The sequence below is a fragment of the Oncorhynchus masou genome, chromosome 18 (assembly GCF_036934945.1).
Source record: "Oncorhynchus masou masou isolate Uvic2021 chromosome 18, UVic_Omas_1.1, whole genome shotgun sequence".
Classification (NCBI taxonomy): Eukaryota; Metazoa; Chordata; class Actinopteri; order Salmoniformes; family Salmonidae; genus Oncorhynchus; species Oncorhynchus masou.
The window spans coordinates 78,800,200-78,820,269 of NC_088229.1; the positions used below are offsets into that span (position 1 = coordinate 78,800,200).

Here is a 20,070-nt window from a genome sequence, read left to right on the forward strand (position 1 = left end):
TTGTATGCATCTCTGTGTGTGGAGAAAATGTGATGTAGAGTTTTTTCCCTCTGGTTGCACATTTGACATGCTGGTAGAAATGAGGTAAAACAGATTTAAGTTTCCCTGCATTAAAGTCCCCGGCCACTAGGAGCACCACTTCTGGATGAGCATGTTCTTGTTTGGTTATGACCTTACACAGCTCATTGAGTGGAGTCTTAGCGCCAGCATCGGTTTGTGGTGGTAAATAGACAGCTACGACAGCTACGAAAAATATAGATGAGAACTATAGTGTGGTCTACAGCTTATCATGAGGTACTCTACCTCAGACGAGTAATACCTTGAAAATTCTTTAATATTAGACATCGTGCACCAGCAGTTATTGACAAATAGACACACACCTCCACACCTCCAGAAATAGTTTCTCTGCCGGTGCACGATGAAGCCAGATCTAAATAATCCATGTCATCGTTTAGCCACGTCTCGGTGAAACATAAGATATTACAGTTTTTAATGTCCCGTTGGTAGGAGAGTCTTAATCGTAGATCGTACAGTTTGTTTTCCACGTTGGCCAATAATACGGAGGGGAGTGGTAGTAAACTCTTACAAGGCACCCAGCCCTCCTCCCCCTTTTTCTCCTTCTTTTGTTCACACGGATGACAGGGATTTTTTTGTAGCATTTGCTGGAAAACCTTTGACATGAAATTTGAACTTTGGTCTGATTACACTAAAAACAGAAGTCAAAAGTTTTAGAAGAATTTCACCAGGGCCTTAACAATACTGGGAGACGTGATTTTCCTAATGAGCATTTTGGACATCATGTCAGAGGTCCTTTAGAGCTGTCTCAGAGAGAGGTTGTTGCAGGGCGACACCTTAAACACAAAAACAAATCTGTTGGAGTACGATAGTGCTTTTCACACCAGAGTTTGCCAGTGAGAATCTGGAGAAGGCACAAATGAAAACGAAAGTTTAATACGATCGAAAGGCCCGAAACCTCACTTTTGATAGTCAATCGATCAATAAAATAATACTTTTAGAGAAACAAATATCTTTAATTTACAATCTCTAGAGAATAAGAAAGGTTCAGAACTTTTGTGAAACATCACAACACAGTTAAAAAAAATATATGTCAATAGAAATAAAAATGGAAATTTGAATGGAGCTGAAGGGTGGGACATATAATAACAATAACAACTCAAATATACTGTGTCTGTAAAATGTAGAACTGTTGTGAAACATCACAGTTAAAAATATATGGCTAATATAAATCAAAATGGATGGTGGTCAGAGTTAGATGGGAGGGGTTGAGGGGAGCTGAAGGGTGGGACTGGATGGTGGTCAGAGTTAGATGGGAGGGGTTGAGGGGAGCTGAAGGGTGGGACTGGATGGTGGTCAGAGATAGATGGGAGGGGTTGAGGGGAGCTGAAGGGTGGGACTGGATGGTGGTCAGAGATAGATGGGAGGGGTTGAGGGGAGCTGAAGGATGGGACTGGATGGTGATCAGAGATAGATGGGAGGGGTTGAGGGAGCTGGGGCTGGATGGTGATCAGAGATAGATGGGAGGGGTTGAGGGGAGCTGAAGGGTGGGACTGGATGGTGGTCAGAGATAGATGGGAGGGGTTGAGGGGAGCTGAAGGGTGGGACTGGATGGTGGTCAGAGATAGATGGGAGGGGTTGAGGGGAGCTGAAGGGTGGGACTGGATGGTGGTCAGAGATAGATGGGAGGGGTTGAGGGGAGCTGAAGGATGGGACTAGATGGTGGTCAGAGATAGATGGGAGGGGTTGAGGGGAGCTGAAGGATGGGACTGGATGGTGATCAGAGATAGATGGGAGGGGTTGAGGGGAGCTGGGGCTGGATGGTGATCAGAGATAGATGGGAGGGGTTGAGGGGAGCTGAAGGGTGGGACTGGATGGTGGTCAGAGATAGATGGGAGGGGTTGAGGGGAGCTGAAGGGTGGGACTGGATGGTGGTCAGAGATAGATGGGAGGGGTTGAGGGGAGCTGAAGGGTGGGACTGGATGGTGGTCAGAGATAGATGGGAGGGGTTGAGGGGAGCTGAAGGATGGGACTGGATGGTGTTCAGAGATAGATGGGAGGGGTTGAGGGGAGCTGAAGGGTGGGACTGGATGGTGGTCAGAGATAGATGGGAGGGGTTGAGGGGAGCTGAAGGATGGGACTGGATGGTGGTCAGAGATAGATGGGAGGGGTTGAGGGGAGCTGAAGGATGGGACTGGATGGTGATCAGAGATAGATGGGAGGGGTTGAGGGGAGCTGGGGCTGGATGGTGATCAGAGATAGATGGGAGGGGTTGAGGGGAGCTGAAGGGTGGGACTGGATGGTGGTCAGAGATAGATGGGAGGGGTTGAGGGGAGCTGAAGGGTGGGACTGGATGGTGGTCAGAGATAGATGGGAGGGGTTGAGGGGAGCTGAAGGGTGGGACTGGATGGTGGTCAGAGATAGATGGGAGGGGTTGAGGGGAGCTGAAGGATGGGACTAGATGGTGGTCAGAGATAGATGGGAGGGGTTGAGGGGAGCTGAAGGATGGGACTGGATGGTGATCAGAGATAGATGGGAGGGGTTGAGGGGAGCTGGGGCTGGATGGTGATCAGAGATAGATGGGAGGGGTTGAGGGGAGCTGAAGGGTGGGACTGGATGGTGGTCAGAGATAGATGGGAGGGGTTGAGGGGAGCTGAAGGGTGGGACTGGATGGTGGTCAGAGATAGATGGGAGGGGTTGAGGGGAGCTGAAGGGTGGGACTGGATGGTGGTCAGAGATAGATGGGAGGGGTTGAGGGGAGCTGAAGGATGGGACTGGATGGTGGTCAGAGATAGATGGGAGGGGTTGAGGGGAGCTGAAGGATGGGACTGGATGGTGATCAGAGATAGATGGGAGGGGTTGAGGGGAGCTGGGGCTGGATGGTGATCAGAGATAGATGGGAGGGGTTGAGGGGAGCTGAAGGGTGGGACTGGATGGTGGTCAGAGATAGATGGGAGGGGTTGAGGGGAGCTGAAGGGTGGGACTGGATGGTGGTCAGAGATAGATGGGAGGGGTTGAGGGGAGCTGAAGGGTGGGACTGGATGGTGGTCAGAGATAGATGGGAGGGGTTGAGGGGAGCTGAAGGGTGGGACTGGATGGTGTTCAGAGATAGATGGGAGGGGTTGAGGGGAGCTGAAGGATGGGACTGGATGGTGTTCAGAGATAGATGGGAGGGGTTGAGGGGAGCTGAAGGATGGGATTAAAACGTATATAGTGTGTATAAGCTGGAAGTAGAAGCCTAAGTGTTGTTGTTTTCTCCAGTTAGGGGAGTTAGTGGAAAATAATAAAGGAAAATATATTTAAAATAATATATATTTACCCCAAAATATATGGGTGATTGGAAGTGATGCAGACAATTACATTGATGGAAGCTACAATCTATCTGCAATATTAAAGCTGATCCAAAAAAGTTTAAAAGAATTATGAATTTATAACAAAAAAAAACCCAGATATCTTATTTAAATAAATATTCAGACCCTTTGCTATGAGACTCGAAATTGAGCTCAGGTGCATCCTGTTTCCATTGATCATCCTTGAGATGTTTTTACAAATTGATTGGAGTCCAACTGTGGTAAATTCAATTGATTGGACATGATTTGGAAAGGCACACACCTGTCTATATATGGTCCCACAGTTGACAGTGCATGTCAGAGCAAAAACCAAGCCATGAGGTTTAAGGAATTGTCCGTAGAGCTCCGAGACAGGATTGTGTTGAGGCACAGATCTGGGGAAGGGTACCAAAACATTTCTGCAGCATTGAAGGTCCCCAAGAACACAGTGGCCTCCATCATTTTTAAATGGAAGAAGTTTGGAACCACCAAGACTCTTCCTAGAGCTGGCTGCCCGGCCAAACTGAGCAATCGGGGAGATGGGCCTTGGTCAGGGAGGTGACCAAGAACCAGATGGTCACTCCAACAGAGCTCCAGAGTTCCTATGTAGATATGGGAAAACCTTCCAGAAGGAAAACCATCTCTGCAGCACTCCACCAATCAGGTCTTTATGGTAGAGTGGCCAGATGGAAGCCACTCCTCAGTAAAAGGAACATGACAGTCCACCAATCAGGTCTTTATGGCCGAGTGGCCAGATGGAAGCCACTCCTCAGTAAAAGGAACATGACAGTCCACCAATCAGGTCTTTATGGCTGAGTGACCAGATGGAAGCCACTCCTCAGTAAAAGGCACAAAATGTGGAAATAGTGAAGAGGTCTGAATACTTTACGAAAGCACTGTATGTATATATATATATATATATGTGTGGGTGTGTGTGTGTGTGTGTGTGTGTGTGTGTGTGTGTGTGTGTGTGTGTGTGTGTGTGTGTGTGTGTGCGTGTGTGTGTACTGTACCTGATATATATTGGGGGTGTCCTGGGATGTGGATGTTATTGCTGTGAGAGTGAGTTAGTTAGCATGTTCTGATTGCCATGATCACATTAGCTCCCTGCTAATTCAGTTACTTCAATGACAGCAGATTAATCATTCATCAACATACTGTTGTCCTGCACATCTAATGTGCTTCCTTGTGTCTGTCGTCTGAATAAGCACCAATCAACTGGGACCTCTGGCTGGCCAGTCAGAATAAACACCAAACGCCTAGTCAGTTGTAAAGGGAAAGGGGGATACCTAGTCAGTTGTAAAGGGAGAGGGGGATACCTAGTCAGTTGTAAAGGGAAAGGGGGATACCTAGTCAGTTGTAAAGGGAGAGGGGGATACCTAGTCAGTTGTAAAGGGAGAGGGGGATACCTAGTCAGTTGTAAAGGGAAAGGGGGATACCTAGTCAGTTGTAAAGGGAAAGGGGGATACCTAGTCAGTTGTAAAGGGGGATACCTAGTCAGTTGTAAAGGGAAAGGGGGATACCTAGTCAGTTGTAAAGGGAAAGGGGATACCTAGTCAGTTGTAAAGGGAAAGGGGGATACCTAGTCAGTTGTAAAGGGGGATACCTAGTCAGTTGTAAAGGGAAAGGGGGATACCTAGTCAGTTGTAAAGGGGGATACCTAGTCAGTTGTAAAGGGAAAGGGGGATACCTAGTCAGTTGTAAAGGGAAAGGGGGATACCTAGTCAGTTGTAAAGGGAAAGGGGGATACCTAGTCAGTTGTAAAGGGGGATACCTAGTCAGTTGTAAAGGGGGATGCCTAGTCAGTTGTAAAGGGAAAGGGGGATACCTAGTCAGTTGGAAAGGGAGAGGGGGATACCTAGTCAGTTGTAAAGGGAAAGGGGATACCTAGTCAGTTGTAAAGGGGGATACCTAGTCAGTTGTAAAGGGAAAGGGGGATACCTAGTCAGTTGTAAAGGGAAAGGGGGATACCTAGTCAGTTGGAAAGGGAGAGGGGGATACCTAGTCAGTTGTAAAGGGAAAGGGGGATACCTAGTCAGTTGTAAAGGGGGATACCTAGTCAGTTGTAAAGGGAAAGGGGGATACCTAGTCAGTTGTAAAGGGAAAGGGGGATACCTAGTCAGTTGGAAAGGGGGATACCTAGTCAGTTGTAAAGGGAAAGGGGATACCTAGTCAGTTGTAAAGGGAAAGGGGGATACCTAGTCAGTTGTAAAGGGGGATACCTAGTCAGTTGTAAAGGGAAAGGGGGATACCTAGTCAGTTGTAAAGGGGGATACCTAGTCAGTTGTAAAGGGAAAGGGGGATACCTAGTCAGTTGTAAAGGGAAAGGGGGATACCTAGTCAGTTGTAAAGGGAAAGGGGGATGCCTAGTCAGTTGGAAAGGGGGATACCTAGTCAGTTGTAAAGGGAAAGGGGGATACCTAGTCAGTTATATAGGGAAAGGGGGATACCTAGTCAGTTGTAAAGGGGGATACCTAGTCAGTTGTAAAGGGAAAGGGGGATACCTAGTCAGTTGTAAAGGGAAAGGGGGATACCTAGTCAGTTGGAAAGGGGGATACCTAGTCAGTTGTAAAGGGGGATACCTAGTCAGTTATATAGGGAAAGGGGATACCTAGTCAGTTGTAAAGGGAAAGGGGGATGCCTAGTCAGTTGTAAAGGGGGATACCTAGTCAGTTGTAAAGGGGGATACCTAGTCAGTTGTAAAGGGAAAGGGGGATACCTAGTCAGTTGTAAAGGGAAAGGGGGATACCTAGTCAGTTGTAAAGGGAAAGGGGGATACCTAGTCAGTTGTAAAGGGAAAGGGGGATACCTAGTCAGTTGTAAAGGGAAAGGGGGATACCTAGTCAGTTGTAAAGGGAAAGGGGATACCTAGTCAGTTGTAAAGGGAGAGGGGGATGTCTAGTCAGTTGTAAAGGGGGATACCTAGTCAGTTGTAAAGGGAAAGGGGGATGCCTAGTCAGTTGTAAAGGGAGAGGGGGATGTCTAGTCAGTTGTAAAGGGGGATACCTAGTCAGTTGTAAAGGGAAAGGGGGATGCCTAGTCAGTTGTAAAGGGGGATACCTAGTCAGTTGTAAAGGGAAAGGGGGATACCTAGTCAGTTGTAAAGGGAAAGGGGGATGCCTAGTCAGTTGTAACGGGGGATACCTAGTCAGTTGTAAAGGGAAAGGGGGATACCTAGTCAGTTGTAAAGGGAAAGGGGGATGCCTAGTCAGTTGTAAAGGGGGATACCTAGTCAGTTGTAAAGGGAAAGGGGGATACCTAGTCAGTTGTAAAGGGAAAGGGGGATGCCTAGTCAGTTGGAAAGGGGGATACCTAGTCAGTTGTAAAGGGAAAGGGGGATACCTAGTCAGTTGTAAAGGGAAAGGGGGATACCTAGTCAGTTGTAAAGGGAAAGGGGGATACCTAGTCAGTTGTAAAGGGAAAGGGGGATACCTAGTCAGTTGTAAAGGGAAAGGGGATGCCTAGTCAGTTGTAAAGGGGGATACCTAGTCAGTTGTAAAGGGAAAGGGGGATACCTAGTCAGTTGTAAAGGGAAAGGGGGATGCCTAGTCAGTTGGAAAGGGGGATACCTAGTCAGTTGTAAAGGGAAAGGGGGATACCTAGTCAGTTATATAGGGAAAGGGGGATACCTAGTCAGTTGTAAAGGGGGATACCTAGTCAGTTGTAAAGGGAAAGGGGGATACCTAGTCAGTTGTAAAGGGAAAGGGGGATACCTAGTCAGTTGGAAAGGGGGATACCTAGTCAGTTGTAAAGGGAAAGGGGATACCTAGTCAGTTATATAGGGAAAGGGGGATACCTAGTCAGTTGTAAAGGGAAAGGGGGATGCCTAGTCAGTTGTAAAGGGGGATACCTAGTCAGTTGTAAAGGGGGATACCTAGTCAGTTGTAAAGGGAAAGGGGATACATAGTCAGTTGTAAAGGGAAAGGGGGATGCCTAGTCAGTTGTTAAGGGGGATACCTAGTCAGTTGTAAAGGGAAAGGGGGATACCTAGTCAGTTGTAAAGGGAAAGGGGGATGCCTAGTCAGTTGTAAAGGGGGATACCTAGTCAGTTGTAAAGGGGGATACCTAGTCAGTTGTAAAGGGAAAGGGGGATACCTAGTCAGTTGTAAAGGGAAAGGGGGATACCTAGTCAGTTGTAAAGGGAAAGGGGGATGCCTAGTCAGTTGTAAAGGGGGATGCCTAGTCAGTTGTAAAGGGAAAGGGGGATACCTAGTCAGTTGTAAAGGGAAAGGGGGATACCTAGTCAGTTGTAAAGGCAAAGGGGGATGCCTAGTCAGTTGTAAAGGGGGATGCCTAGTCAGTTGTAAAGGGAAAGGGGGATACCTAGTCAGTTGTAAAGGGAGAGGGGGATACCTAGTCAGTTGTAAAGGGAAAGGGGGATGCCTAGTCAGTTGTAAAGGGGGATACCTAGTCAGTTGTAAAGGGAGAGGGGGATACCTAGTCAGTTGTAAAGGGAAAGGGGGATGCCTAGTCAGTTGTAAAGGGAGAGGGGGATACCTAGTCAGTTGTAAAGGGAAAGGGGGATGCCTAGTCAGTTGTAAAGGGGGATGCCTAGTCAGTTGTAAAGGCAAAGGGGGATGCCTAGTCAGTTGTAAAGGGAAAGGGGGATACCTAGTCAGTTATATAGGGAAAGGGGGATACCTAGTCAGTTGTAAAGGGGATACCTAGTCAGTTGTAAAGGGAAAGGGGGATACCTAGTCAGTTGTAAAGGGAAAGGGGGATACCTAGTCAGTTGGAAAGGGGGATACCTAGTCAGTTGTAAAGGGAAAGGGGATACCTAGTCAGTTATATAGGGAAAGGGGGATACCTAGTCAGTTGTAAAGGGAAAGGGGGATGCCTAGTCAGTTGTAAAGGGGGATACCTAGTCAGTTGTAAAGGGGGATACCTAGTCAGTTGTAAAGGGAAAGGGGGATACCTAGTCAGTTGTAAAGGGAAAGGGGGATGCCTAGTCAGTTGTTAAGGGGGATACCTAGTCAGTTGTAAAGGGAAAGGGGGATACCTAGTCAGTTGTAAAGGGAAAGGGGGATGCCTAGTCAGTTGTAAAGGGGGATACCTAGTCAGTTGTAAAGGGGGATACCTAGTCAGTTGTAAAGGGAAAGGGGGATACCTAGTCAGTTGTAAAGGGAAAGGGGGATACCTAGTCAGTTGTAAAGGGAAAGGGGGATGCCTAGTCAGTTGTAAAGGGGGATGCCTAGTCAGTTGTAAAGGGAAAGGGGGATACCTAGTCAGTTGTAAAGGGAAAGGGGGATACCTAGTCAGTTGTAAAGGCAAAGGGGGATGCCTAGTCAGTTGTAAAGGGGGATGCCTAGTCAGTTGTAAAGGGAAAGGGGGATACCTAGTCAGTTGTAAAGGGAGAGGGGGATACCTAGTCAGTTGTAAAGGGAAAGGGGGATGCCTAGTCAGTTGTAAAGGGGGATACCTAGTCAGTTGTAAAGGGAGAGGGGGATACCTAGTCAGTTGTAAAGGGAAAGGGGGATGCCTAGTCAGTTGTAAAGGGGGATGCCTAGTCAGTTGTAAAGGGAAAGGGGGATGCCTAGTCAGTTGTAAAGGGAAAGGGGGATACCTAGTCAGTTGTAAAGGGAAAGGGGGATGCCTAGTCAGTTGTAAAGGGGGATGCCTAGTCAGTTGTAAAGGGAAAGGGGGATGCCTAGTCAGTTGTAAAGGGGGATGCCTAGTCAGTTGTAAAGGGAAAGGGGGATGCCTAGTCAGTTGTAAAGGGAAAGGGGGATACCTAGTCAGTTGTAAAGGGAAAGGGAGATGCCTAGTCAGTTGTAAAGGGGGATGCCTAGTCAGTTGTAAAGGGGGATACCTAGTCAGTTGTAAAGAGAAAGGGGGATACCTAGTCAGTTGTAAAGGGAGAGGGGGATACCTAGTCAGTTGTAAAGGGAAAGGGGGATACCTAGTCAGTTGTAAAGGGAGAGGGGGATACCTAGTCAGTTGTAAAGAGAAAGGGGGATACCTAGTCAGTTGTAAAGGGAAAGGGGGATACCTAGTCAGTTGTAAAGGGGGATACCTAGTCAGTTGTAAAGGGAGAGGGGGATACCTAGTCAGTTGTAAAGAGAAAGGGGGATACCTAGTCAGTTGTAAAGGGAGAGGGGGATACCTAGTCAGTTGTAAAGGGAAAGGGGGATACCTAGTCAGTTGTAAAGGGAGAGGGGGATACCTAGTCAGTTGTAAAGAGAAAGGGGATACCTAGTCAGTTGTAAAGGGAAAGGGGGATACCTAGTCAGTTGTAAAGGGAAAGGGGGATACCTAGTCAGTTGTAAAGGGAAAGGGGGATGCCTAGTCAGTTGTAAAGGGGGATGCCTAGTCAGTTGTAAAGAGAAAGGGGGATACCTAGTCAGTTGTAAAGGGAGAGGGGGATACCTAGTCAGTTGTAAAGGGAGAGGGGGATACCTAGTCAGTTGTAAAGGGAAAGGGGGATACCTAGTCTGTTGTAAAGGGAAAGGGAAAGGGGGATACCTAGTCTGTTGTAAAGGGAAAGGGAAAGGGGATACCTAGTCTGTTGTAAAGGGAAAGGGAAAGGGGGATACCTAGTCTGTTGTAAAGGGAAAGGGAAAGGGGGATACCTAGTCAGTTGTAAAGGGAAAGGGAAAGGGGGATACCTAGTCAGTTGTAAAGGGAGAGGGGGATACCTAGTCAGTTGTAAAGGGAAAGGGAAAGGGGGATACCTAGTCTGTTGTAAAGGGAAAGGGAAAGGGGGATACCTAGTCTGTTGTAAAGGGAAAGGGAAAGGGGGATACCTAGTCAGTTGTAAAGGGAAAGGGAAAGGGGGATACCTAGTCAGTTGTAAAGGGAAAGGGAAAGGGGGATACCTAGTCAGTTGTAAAGGGAGAGGGGGATACCTAGTCTGTTGTAAAGGGAAAGGGAAAGGGGGATACCTAGTCTGTTGTAAAGGGAAAGGGAAAGGGGGATACCTAGTCTGTTGTAAAGGGAAAGGGAAAGGGGGATACCTAGTCAGTTGTAAAGGGAAAGGGAAAGGGGGATACCTAGTCAGTTGTAAAGGGAGAGGGGGATACCTAGTCAGTTGGAAAGGGAAAGGGAAAGGGGGATACCTAGTCTGTTGTAAAGGGAAAGGAAAGGGGGATACCTAGTCTGTTGTAAAGGGAAAGGGAAAGGGGGATACCTAGTCTGTTGTAAAGGGAAAGGGAAAGGGGGATACCTAGTCAGTTGTAAAGGGAAAGGGAAAGGGGGATACCTAGTCAGTTGTAAAGGGAAAGGGAAAGGGGATACCTAGTCTGTTGTAAAGGGAAAGGGAAAGGGGATACCTAGTCTGTTGTAAAGGGAAAGGGAAAGGGGGATACCTAGTCTGTTGTAAAGGGAAAGGGAAAGGGGATACCTAGTCTGTTGTAAAGGGAAAGGGAAAGGGGGATACCTAGTCAGTTGTAAAGGGAAAGGGGGATACCTAGTCAGTTGTAAAGGGAAAGGGAAAGGGGGATATCTAGTCAGTTGTAAAGGGAGAGGGGGATACCTAGTCTGTTGTAAAGGGAAAGGGAAAGGGGGATACCTAGTCTGTTGTAAAGGGAAAGGGAAAGGGGGATACCTAGTCTGTTGTAAAGGGAAAGGGAAAGGGGGATACCTAGTCAGTTGTAAAGGGAAAGGGAAAGGGGGATACCTAGTCTGTTGTAAAGGGAAAGGGAAAGGGGGATACCTAGTCTGTTGTAAAGGGAAAGGGAAAGGGGGATACCTAGTCTGTTGTAAAGGGAAAGGGAAAGGGGGATACCTAGTCAGTTGTAAAGGGAAAGGGAAAGGGGGATACCTAGTCAGTTGTAAAGGGAGAGGGGGATACCTAGTCAGTTGTAAAGGGAAAGGGGGATACCTAGTCAGTTGGAAAGGGAAAGGGGGATACCTAGTCAGTTGTAAAGGGAAAGGGGGATACCTAGTCTGTTGTAAAGGGAAAGGGAAAGGGGGATACCTAGTCTGTTGTAAAGGGAAAGGAAAGGGGGATACCTAGTCAGTTGTAAAGGGAAAGGAAAGGGGATACCTAGTCTGTTGTAAAGGGAAAGGGAAAGGGGGATACCTAGTCAGTTGTAAAGGGAAAGGGGGATGCCTAGTCAGTTGTAAAGGGAAAGGGGGATGCCTAGTCTGTTGTAAAGGGAAAGGGAAAGGGGGATACCTAGTCTGTTGTAAAGGGAAAGGGGGATACCTAGTCTGTTGTAAAGGGAAAGGGAAAGGGGGATACCTAGTCTGTTGTAAAGGGAAAGGGAAAGGGGGATACCTAGTCAGTTGTAAAGGGAAAGGGGGATGCCTAGTCTGTTGTAAAGGGAAAGGGAAAGGGGGATACCTAGTCAGTTGTAAAGGGAAAGGGGGATACCTAGTCTGTTGTAAAGGGAAAGGGAAAGGGGGATACCTAGTCTGTTGTAAAGGGAAAGGGAAAGGGGGATACCTAGTCAGTTGTAAAGGGAAAGGGAAAGGGGGATACCTAGTCTGTTGTAAAGGGAAAGGGAAAGGGGGATACCTAGTCAGTTGTAAAGGGAAAGGGGGATGCCTAGTCAGTTGTAAAGGGAAAGGGGGATGCCTAGTCAGTTGTAAAGGGAGAGGGGGATACCTAGTCAGTTGTAAAGAGAAAGGGGGATACCTAGTCAGTTGTAAAGGGAGAGGGGGATACCTAGTCAGTTGTAAAGGGAAAGGGGATACCTAGTCAGTTGTAAAGGGAGAGGGGGATACCTAGTCAGTTGTAAAGGGAGAGGGGGATACCTAGTCAGTTGTAAAGGGGGATACCTAGTCAGTTGTAAAGGGAGAGGGGGATACCTAGTCAGTTGTAAAGAGAAAGGGGGATACCTAGTCAGTTGTAAAGGGAGAGGGGGATACCTAGTCAGTTGTAAAGGGAAAGGGGGATACCTAGTCAGTTGTAAAGGGAGAGGGGGATACCTAGTCAGTTGTAAAGGGAGAGGGGATACCTAGTCAGTTGTAAAGGGAGAGGGGGATACCTAGTCAGTTGTAAAGGGGGATACCTAGTCAGTTGTAAAGAGAAAGGGGGATACCTAGTCAGTTGTAAAGGGAGAGGGGGATACCTAGTCAGTTGTAAAGGGAAAGGGGGATACCTAGTCAGTTGTAAAGAGAAAGGGGGATACCTAGTCAGTTGTAAAGGGGGATACCTAGTCAGTTGTAAAGAGAAAGGGGGATACCTAGTCAGTTGTAAAGGGAGAGGGGGATACCTAGTCAGTTGTAAAGGGAAAGGGGGATACCTAGTCAGTTGTAAAGGGAGAGGGGGATACCTAGTCAGTTGTAAAGGGAGAGGGGGATACCTAGTCAGTTGTAAAGGGAGAGGGGGATACCTAGTCAGTTGTAAAGGGGGATACCTAGTCAGTTGTAAAGGGAGAGGGGGATACCTAGTCAGTTGTAAAGGGGGATACCTAGTCAGTACAACTGAATGCATTCTACTGAAATGTGTCTTCCGCATTTAACCCAACCCCTCTGAATCAGAGAGGTGCGAGGGGGGGGACGCCATAATCGACATCCACTTCTTCAGCACCCAGGGAACAGTGGGTTTAAATGCCCACAAACACACTCACACCATTACCTTGGCAGACCCGTCCGTGTCCCTGAAACCCAGGCAAACAGGAGCAGATATAAGAGGATCCTCCACTGTAGCTGCAGTGAGCGCGCTCCGTGATGTCACAGTCATGGCTGCCGGCCGCGCAGTGGTCTACTGGACGGTCCACTCCTGGGGAAGGGGGGATTAAACAGCCAATCAGCAAGTCGGTCAGTCAATCAATCTATCAATCAATCAAACTCCTGGAAAGGATAGGGGGTGTCATCATCAAGACAGGAAATATTTCAGATGTTAGTATGTTAGTAGTTTTCTGGGCTAGATTCTGACACAGGCTGCGTTTACACAGGCAGCCCAATTCTTATCTGTTGCCCAATTACTGACAAGAGAGATGATCCGATTGGTCAAAAGAACAATTACTGACAAGAGAGATGATCCGATTGGTCAAAAGAACAATTACTGACAAGAGAGATGATCCGATTGGTCAAAAGAACAATTACTGACAAGAGAGATGATCCGATTGGTCAAAAGAACAATTACTGACAAGAGAGATGATCCGATTGGTCGAAAGAACAATTACTGACAAGAGAGATGATCCGATTGGTCAAAAGAACAATTACTGACAAGAGAGATGATCCGATTGGTCAAAAGAACAATTACTGACAAGAGAGATGATCCGATTGGTCAAAAGAACAATTACTGACAAGAGAGATGATCCGATTGGTCAAAAGAACAATTACTGAAAAAAATCTGACTTGGGCTGTCTGTGAAAAAACAACAATGTCTGTCTGTTGCCTAGAAGTGAGCAGACATGCTTTCATCTGTTCTGTTTTTATTTCCCTCATATGGCAGTGGTTAGTGTTTAACCCCAGAATTTAAAGCAGCAGAAGACAGAGAGAAAGGGGGGGCAGAGAGAAAAAGAGAGGGGGACAGAGTTTAAGAGAAAGAGAGAGCGAGAGAGACAGTTTAAGAGAAAGAGAGAGCTAGACAGAGAGAGTTTGAGAGAGAGCGAGACAGAGAGAGTTTAAGAGAAAGAGAGAGTGAGAGAGCGAGATAGAGAGAGTTTAAGAGAAAGAGAGAGTGAGACAGAGAGTTTGAGAGAGAGCGAGACAGAGAGAGTTTAAGAGAAAGAGAGAGCTAGACAGAGAGAGTTTAAGAGAAAAGAGAGAGAGAGGGGGCGGCAGAGAGAAAAAGAGACAGAGAGAGCGAGACAGAGAGTTTGAGAGAAAGAGAGAGCGAGAGAGAGTTTAAGAGAAAGAGAGAGCGAGACAGAGAGAGTTTGAGAGAGAGCGAGATAGAGAGTTTAAGAGAAAGAGAGAGCGAGGGGGCGGCAGAGAGAAAAAGAGAGAGCGAACGAGACCGAGAGTTTGAGAGAAAGAGAGCGAGAGGGGAGAGAGAGAGTGAAGAGAGGGAGTGAGAACAAGAATAAGAAACAGAGAGAGAGAAAAAGAGAGACACACATACACACACAAAGTGTACCTATGCAGGTGTGTCCGTCGCTGGCGAACTGGTATCCATCATTACACTCACAGCGGAAGGTTCCAGGCTGGTTGTTGCAGACTGAGTGTTCTCCACAGCGCGGAGGGATCTCTCTACACTCATCAATATCTGACAGGAACAAACACAAACCCAAGCATTGACATAAACACACATAAACAGAAAGATATACATGACTGTTGAGATCTGAGGGATCTACACTATGTCTGGCAGGAACAGATGGAGACAAACAGAAACAGAAGAATGACTGTCAGTCTGTTCAGATCTGAGGGCTTTTATCAAGAATGGTAGAAAAATGACAGGACGGTATGTCGACCTTCAGATACTATACTACAGACTGCAACAACAACAACAACTATAATAAGGACGGTATGTCGACCTTCAGATACTATACTACAGACTGCAACAACAACAACAACTACAACAACAACAACAACAACTATAATAAGGACGGTATGTCGACCTTCAGATACTATACTACAGACTGCAACAACAACAACAACTACAACAACAACAACAACAACTATAATAAGGACGGTATGTCGACCTTCAGATACTATACTACAGACTGCAACAACAACAACAACTATAATAACTACAACAACTACAACAACTATAACAACTATAATAAGGACGGTATGTCGACCTTCAGATACTATACTACAGACTACAACAACAACAACAACTATAACAACAACAACAACTATAATAAGGACGGTATGTCGACCTTCAGATACTATACTACAGACTGCAACAACAACAACAACTATAATAACTACAACAACTACAACAACTATAACAACTATAATAAGGACGGTATGTCGACCTTCAGATACTATACTACAGACTACAACAACAACAACAACTATAACAACAACAACAACTATAATAAGGACGGTATGTCGACCTTCAGATACTATACTACAGACTACAACAACAACAACAACTATAACAACAACAACAACTATAATAAGGACGGTATGTCGACCTTCAGATACTATACTACAGACTGCAACAACAACAACAACTATAATAACTACAACAACTACAACAACTATAACAACTATAATAAGGACGGTATGTCGACCTTCAGATACTATACTACAGACTACAACAACAACAACTATAACAACTATAATAACTACAACAACAACAACAACAACTATAACAACTATAATAACTACAACAACAACTATAACAACTATAATAACTACAACAACAACTATAACAACTATAATAACTACAACAACAACTATAACAACTATAATAACTATAATAACTACAACAACAACTATAACAACTATAATAACTACAACAACAACAACAACTATAACAACTATAATAACTACAACAACAACAACAATAACAACTATAATAACTACAACAACAACAACAACTATAACAACTATAATAACTACAACAACAACAACAACTATAACAACTATAATAACTACAACAACAACAACAACTATAACAACTATAATAACTACAACAACAACAACAACTATAACAACTATAATAACTACAACAACAACAACAATAACAACTATAATAACTACAACAACAACAACAACTATAACAACTATAACAACTATAACAACTATAATAACAACTATAATAACTACAATAACTACAACAACAACAACAACTATAATAACAACTATAACAACTATAATAACTACAACAACAACAACTATAACAACTATAATAACTACAACAACAACAACAACTATAATAACTACAACAACAACAACAACTATAACAACTATAATAACTACAACAACAACAACAACTATAACAACTATAATAACTACAACAACAACAACAACTATAACAACTATAATAACTACAACAACAACAACAACAACTATAATAACTACAATAACTACAACAACAACAACAACAACTATAATAACAACTATAACAACTATAATAACTACAACAACAACAACTATAACAACTATAATAACTACAACAACAACAACAACTATAATAACTACAACAACAACAACAACTATAACAACTATAATAACTACAACAACAACAACAACTATAACAACTATAATAACTACAACAACAACTATAACAACTATAACAACTATATTAACTATAACAACTATAATAACTATAACAACTATAACAACTATAACAACTATAATAACTATGACAACTACAACGACTATAATAACTATAACAACTATAACAACTATAACAACTATAATAACTATAACAACTATAACAACTATAACAACTATATTAACTATAATAACTATAACAACTATATTAACTATAACAACTATAATAACTATAACAACTATAATAACTATAACAACTATAACAACAATAACACCTATAATAACTATAACGACTATAATAACTATAACAACTATAACAACTATAATAACTATAACAACTATAACAACTATAACAACTATATTAACTATAATAGCAATAACAACTATTTTAACTATAATAACAATAACAACTATAATAACTATAATAACTATAATAACCATAATAACTATAATAACTATAACAACTATAGTAACTATAACAACTATTTTAACTATAATAACAATAACAACTATAATAACTATAATAACCATAATAACTATAATAACTATGACAACTATATTAACTATAATAACGGTAATAACTATAATAGCAAGTTATTACCTGTAAACATGACAATGAACCTCGTTCAATGTATTATCTGGGGAAATATCTTTTTAGGCGTGCTACCAAACCAAACTCCCAAGATGCAGAGCAAAATATTTAGGAACATATTAGACCAGTGGGTACAATCCAATATGTTGTGACTGTAGTTCACTGGTGTTCTGGACAGTATCTGGATAGCAGAGGGACTGTAGTTCACTGGTGTTCTGGACAGCAGAGGGACTGTAGTTCACTGGTGTTCTGGACAGTATCTGGATAGCAGAGGGACTGTAGTTGACTGGTGTTCTGGACAGCAGTGGGACTGTAGTTCACTAGTGTTCTGGATAGCAGAGGGACTGTAGTTCACTAGTGTTCTGGACAGTATCTGATAGCAGAGGGACTGTAGTTCACTGGTGTTCTGGACAGCAGAGGGACTGTAGTTCACTGGTGTTCTGGACAGCAGAGGGACTGTAGTTCACTAGTGTTCTGGACAGTATCTGGATAGCAGAGGGACTGTAGTTCACTGGTGTTCTGGATAGCAGAGGGACTGTAGTTCACTAGTGTTCTGGACAGTATCTGATAGCAGAGGGACTGTAGTTCACTGGTGTTCTGGACAGCAGAGGGACTGTAGTTCACTGGTGTTCTGGACAGCAGAGGGACTGTAGTTCACTAGTGTTCTGGACAGTATCTGGACAGCAGAGGGACTGTAGTTCACTGGTGTTCTGGACAGCAGAGGGACTGTAGTTCACTGGTGTTCTGGACAGCAGAGGGACTGTAGTTCACTAGTGTTCTGGATAGCAGAGGGACTGTAGTTCACTAGTGTTCTGGACAGTATCTGATAGCAGAGGGACTGCAGTTCACTGGTGTTCTGGACAGTATCTGGACAGCAGAGGGACTGTAGTTCACTGGTGTTCTGGACAGTATCTGGATAACAGAGGGACTGTAGTTCACTGGTGTTCTGGACAGTATCTGATAGCAGAAGGACTGTAGTTCACTGGTGTTCTGGACAGCAGAGGGACTGTAGTTCACTGGTGTTCTGGACAGTATCTGGATAGCAGAGGGACTGTAGTTCACTGGTGTTCTGGACAGCAGAGGGACTGTAGTTCACTGGTGTTCTGGACAGTATCTGATAGCAGAAGGACTGTAGTTCACTGGTGTTCTGGACAGCAGAGGGACTGTAGTTCACTGGTGTTCTGGACAGTATCTGGATAGCAGAGGGACTGTAGTTCACTGGTGTTGTGGACAGTATCTGGACAGCAGAGGGACTGTAGTTCACTGGTGTTCTGGACAGCAGAGGGACTGTAGCTCACTAGTGTTCTGGACAGCAGAGGGACTGTAGTTCACTGGTGTTCTGGACAGTATCTGGACAGCAGAGGGACTGTAGTTCACTGGTGTTCTGGACAGTATCTGGACAGCAGAGGGACTGTAGTTCACTAGTGTTCTGGACAGCAGAGGGACTGTAGTTCACTGGATGGACTGTAACTTAATCAGACTCGTTTCCTAATTACTAAATGTGTTTAGAGATACAATCTTTCCTGTGTCTGTCAAGCATCCTGTCTTTCTGTGGCTAAGAGCACTTCCTTTTCCCTCGTCCCAAACCTGTTCCTCCCCCTCCCCTCCCCAAGCCTGTCCCAAGACAAAATAAGAACTCCTCTCTATGTGGACTAGGGGAGTAGGGTCCTCATTTTAACCTTCGTGTGCCCGAGAGCACTTCCTTTTCCCTCGTCCCAAACCTGTTCCTCCCCCTCCCCTCCCCAAGCCTGTCCCAAGACAAAATAAGAACTCCTCTCTATGTGGACGAGGAGAGTAGGGTCCTCATTTTAACCTCCGTGTGCCCGAGAGCACTTCCTTTTCCCTCGTCCCAAACCTGTTCCTCCCCCTCCCCTCCCCAAGCATGTCCCAAGACAAAATAAGAACTCCTCTCTATGTGGACGAGGAGAGTAGGGTCCTCATTTTAACCTCCGTGTGCCCGAGAGCACTTCCTTTACTATCATCCTAAAACTGTTCCTCCCCCTCCCCTCCCCAATCCCGTTCCAAGACTTTCCCAACTCCAAAGACATAAACATTTCCTAACCCAACTCCAAGCCCAAAATAGAAACCCCCCTCTCTCCGTGAAGGGACTACTCCTTCCTGTGAACTCTGAAATGAGCCCTGAAAGCCCAAGATATGAAGGGAGGGCTCTAGGGAGTAGGGTGGAAATGGTCCCCTAATCAACCTATGATTGAGTGTTTAGTCTGGGAGTCAGACAGTGAAGGAACATGATTCGTTGACAGGATGGGCTCTCAACCAGGACCACAGTACAGTACAGTACAGCACAGTACATAATACAGAGCACAGCAGAGTACAGGGTACAGCACAGTACAGAGAACAGAGTACAGCACAGTACAAAGTACAGCATAGTACAGTACAGCACAGTACAGCACAGTACAGAGTACAGAGTACAGCACAGTACAGTACAGTACAGTACAGCACAGTATAGAGTACAGAGTACAGCACAGTACAGAGTACAGCACAGTACAGAGTACAGCACAGTACAGTGTACAGCACAGTACAGAGTACAGCACAGTACAGAGCACAGCACAGTACAGAGTACAGCACAGTACAGAGTACAGCATAGTACAGAGCACAGCACAGTACAGAGTACAGCACAGTACAGAGTACAGCACAGTACAGAGTACAGAGTACAGCACAGTACAGAGTACAGCACAGTACAGAGTACAGCACAGTACAGAGTACAGAGTACAGCACAGTACAGAGTACAGCAGAGTACAGAGTACAGCACAGTACAGAGTACAGAGTACAGCACAGTACAGAGTACAGCACAGTACAGAGTACAGAGTACAGCACAGTACAGAGTACAGAGTACAGCACAGTACAGAATACAGCACAGTACAGAGTACAGAGTACAGCACAGTACAGAGTACAGAGTACAGCACAGTACAGAGTACAGAGTACAGCACAGTACAGAGTACAGCACAGTACAGAATACAGCACAGTACAGAGTACAGAGTACAGCACAGCACAGAGTACAGCACAGTACAGAGTACAGCACAGTACAGAGTACAGAATACAGCACAGTAC

The 20,070-nt window shown here is 45.0% G+C and overlaps 1 protein-coding gene across 1 annotated transcript in view; it reads right to left on the bottom strand.

Annotated features, from left to right (window-relative positions):
- The window catches only part of nid1a (nidogen 1a), a 101,324-nt gene that overhangs the window by 39,898 nt on the left and 41,356 nt on the right, over positions 1 to 20,070 (bottom strand). Inside the window, exons 12-13 of the mRNA XM_064924534.1 lie at positions 14,317 to 14,445; positions 12,868 to 13,011 (exon numbers count right to left, since the gene is read on the bottom strand). Of these exons, the coding sequence (XP_064780606.1) occupies positions 12,868 to 13,011; positions 14,317 to 14,445 (273 nt within the window). The remainder of the gene's footprint in view (positions 1 to 12,867; positions 13,012 to 14,316; positions 14,446 to 20,070) is intronic.